This window comes from Andrographis paniculata, unplaced genomic scaffold (genome assembly GCF_009805555.1).
Source record: "Andrographis paniculata isolate CXL003 unplaced genomic scaffold, ASM980555v1 Contig35END, whole genome shotgun sequence".
In the NCBI taxonomy this organism is placed as follows: Eukaryota; Viridiplantae; Streptophyta; class Magnoliopsida; order Lamiales; family Acanthaceae; genus Andrographis; species Andrographis paniculata.
The window spans coordinates 3,774,757-3,777,130 of NW_026137568.1; the positions used below are offsets into that span (position 1 = coordinate 3,774,757).

The following is a 2,374-nucleotide window of genomic DNA, read 5'->3' on the forward strand; positions in this document are numbered from 1 at the left end:
GTAAGTAAACCTCATTCACACCTTAATGATTACCATTGTTCCTCTGTCATTTTATCTCAACATGAACCTAGGTCCTTTCGTGAGGCGAATGCTGATCCATTATGGCAGCAAGCTATGACTGAAGAATTGCAGGCTCTGGAAAAGACTCACACTTGGGATTTAGTGGATTTGCCCTCAGGAAAAACCCCTATTGGGTGCAAGTGGATTTTTAAAATTAAGACACACTCTGATGGTTCCATTGAGCGCTACAAAGCTCGTCTGGTGGCCAAAGGTTATTCCCAATAGTATGGAATTGACTATGAGGAGACCTTTGCTCCTGTTGCTCGTCTCACTACTGTTCGTTGTCTTCTTGCCGTTGTGGCTATTCGTCAATGGTCCCTTTTTCAGTTAGATCTCAAGAATACATTCCTCCATGGCACACTTTCTGAAGAAGTTTATATGACCCCTCCTCCAGGTTTCTTGTCTTCTGGAAAAGTTTGTCGCTTGCGCCGTGCTTTATATGGGTTGAAGCAGGCCCCTCGGGCTTGGTATGTCATATTCAGCACTGCACTATTGGAGTTTGATTTTACCACATGTGCTTACGATTCTGGTTTATTTCTTCGTCGTCCTTCATCAGGGATAGTTATATTCTTACTTTATGTTGACGATATGATCATCACGGGAGATGATGCATCTTGAATTTTTGATCTACAAGCATATCTTAGCTAGCAGTTTGAGATGAAGAGCTTGGGTCCCCTTCGTTACTTCTTGGGGCTTGAAGTTTCTGATTCTCCCGATGGTTTCTTTCTGTCCCAGGCTAAGTATGCCTCCGATCTTCTTGCTCGAGCTGGTCTCAGAGACTGTCAAGTAGCATCTACACCACTTGCGTACGACGTTCGACTTACTCCTCATGATGGCTCTCTTCTTGATGATCCTACTGTTTATCGTCAACTTGTTGGGAGTTTGATCTATTTGACTGTCACTCGATCAGATATCGCTCAAGCAGTCCATATTGTGAGTCAGTTCATGGTAGCTCCGAGGACCTCTCACCACTCTGCCGTCTTACATATTCTTTGTTATGTGAAAGGTACTCTTCTGCATGGCTTACAGTTCTCCTCTAACTCCTCTTTGACTCTCAGCGGTTACTCTGATGCTGATTGGGCTGGTGATCCCACCGATTGACGCTCAACCACTGGTTTTTGCTTCTTCCTGGGTGATTCTCTCATTTCTTGGCGCAGCAAGAAGCAAACTTTAGTTTCTCGCTCAAGTGCCGAGTCAGAGTATCGTGCTCTTGTTGACTCTACTTCAGAACTTTTATGGCTTCGACGACTACTCACTGACCTTGGTGCCCCTCAGCCATCTTCTACGGCTCTTCACTGTGATAGTCAGAGTGCTATGAAGATGGCCCAAAATGATACATTCCACGAGCGCACCAAGCATATTGAGCTTGACTGTCATTTTATTCGACAACATATTGTCAATTGAGTAGTTCATCTCATTCCAGTATCTTATGAAGATTAGAGAGTAGATATCTTTACCAAATCTCTTCTTCCAGGCCGTTTCCGATTACTCTTGGACAAACTCAAGTTGGTCTCTACTGCCCTATCTTGAGTTTGAGGGGGGATATTGAGATATTTTAGATATTCAGATTTAGTAGATTTATATCTAAATTTGATCTTATTCATAGATTAGATTACTTAGATTTGAGTCTATCGAGTCTATTTTGTATGGCCTATATATAGGCTCTTTATTTTGACGATTATAAGATAATCTCATTATTTTCCCCCAAATTTTCTAACAGACGTATATATAATAATAAAATTGTAATAAATTAAAAAAATCTCAGGTGACTCTTTCCGCCGCGAACTCCTCTCGACGGCGGACAGCTGGTCGGCGACTCCTCTCCGGTCATTTTCACCGGCGACAACGAACAACTTCGGTCTTTTTCTACGATCAGCAACATCAACTCCCTCCTAACAGCTCCATCGAACACCGAACTCCGACGGACAACGTCGATCTCTTCCCCAACGACCAGCGGCGGACAAACGAACAGCCAGCGACTTCCAGCTGCCCACGGCGGCTCTCCTCCGGTATACCAACAGCGTCTCCAAAAACCGCAAACAAACTCGAACAGTGGCGATCTTCGAACTCGAAGATGTTCTCCAGTCTTTTTCATATATATATGTTTTTTTATAAATTGTGTAATTGATAAATAAATAATGAATGTTTGTAATATATTAATTTTTATTTAAAAAAATATGTATGCATATTTCAGAAAGTATATTTTTAATATTTCAAAAAAGCATATTTATAATAATAATAATAATAATAATAATATAATATAATTCTAATAAATTAAAAAAAAATCAGTTGACTCATAACTGGAACGTGACAA

At 41.0% G+C, this 2,374-nt stretch overlaps 1 protein-coding gene across 1 annotated transcript; it reads left to right on the forward strand.

The window, feature by feature from the left end:
- Positions 1-717: 717 nt before the first annotated feature.
- On the forward strand, positions 718-1,161 carry LOC127249158 (uncharacterized mitochondrial protein AtMg00810-like). Its single transcript, XM_051271852.1, has 2 exons — positions 718-1,008; positions 1,090-1,161. The coding sequence occupies exons 1-2, from the start codon at positions 718-720 to the stop codon at positions 1,159-1,161; spliced, it is 363 nt and encodes a 120-aa protein (XP_051127809.1).
- Positions 1,162-2,374: the final 1,213 nt, after the last annotated feature.

Excerpts from the sequence above, each read along its gene's own strand:
- LOC127249158 (XM_051271852.1), top strand. The coding sequence starts at position 718 with ATGAAGAGCTTGGGTCCCCTTCGTTACTTCTTGGGGCTTGAAGTTTCT. Across the intron at positions 1,009-1,089 it reads ATATTGTGAGTCAGTTCATG|TTCTCCTCTAACTCCTCTTT; the intron begins GTAGCTCCGAGG and ends CATGGCTTACAG.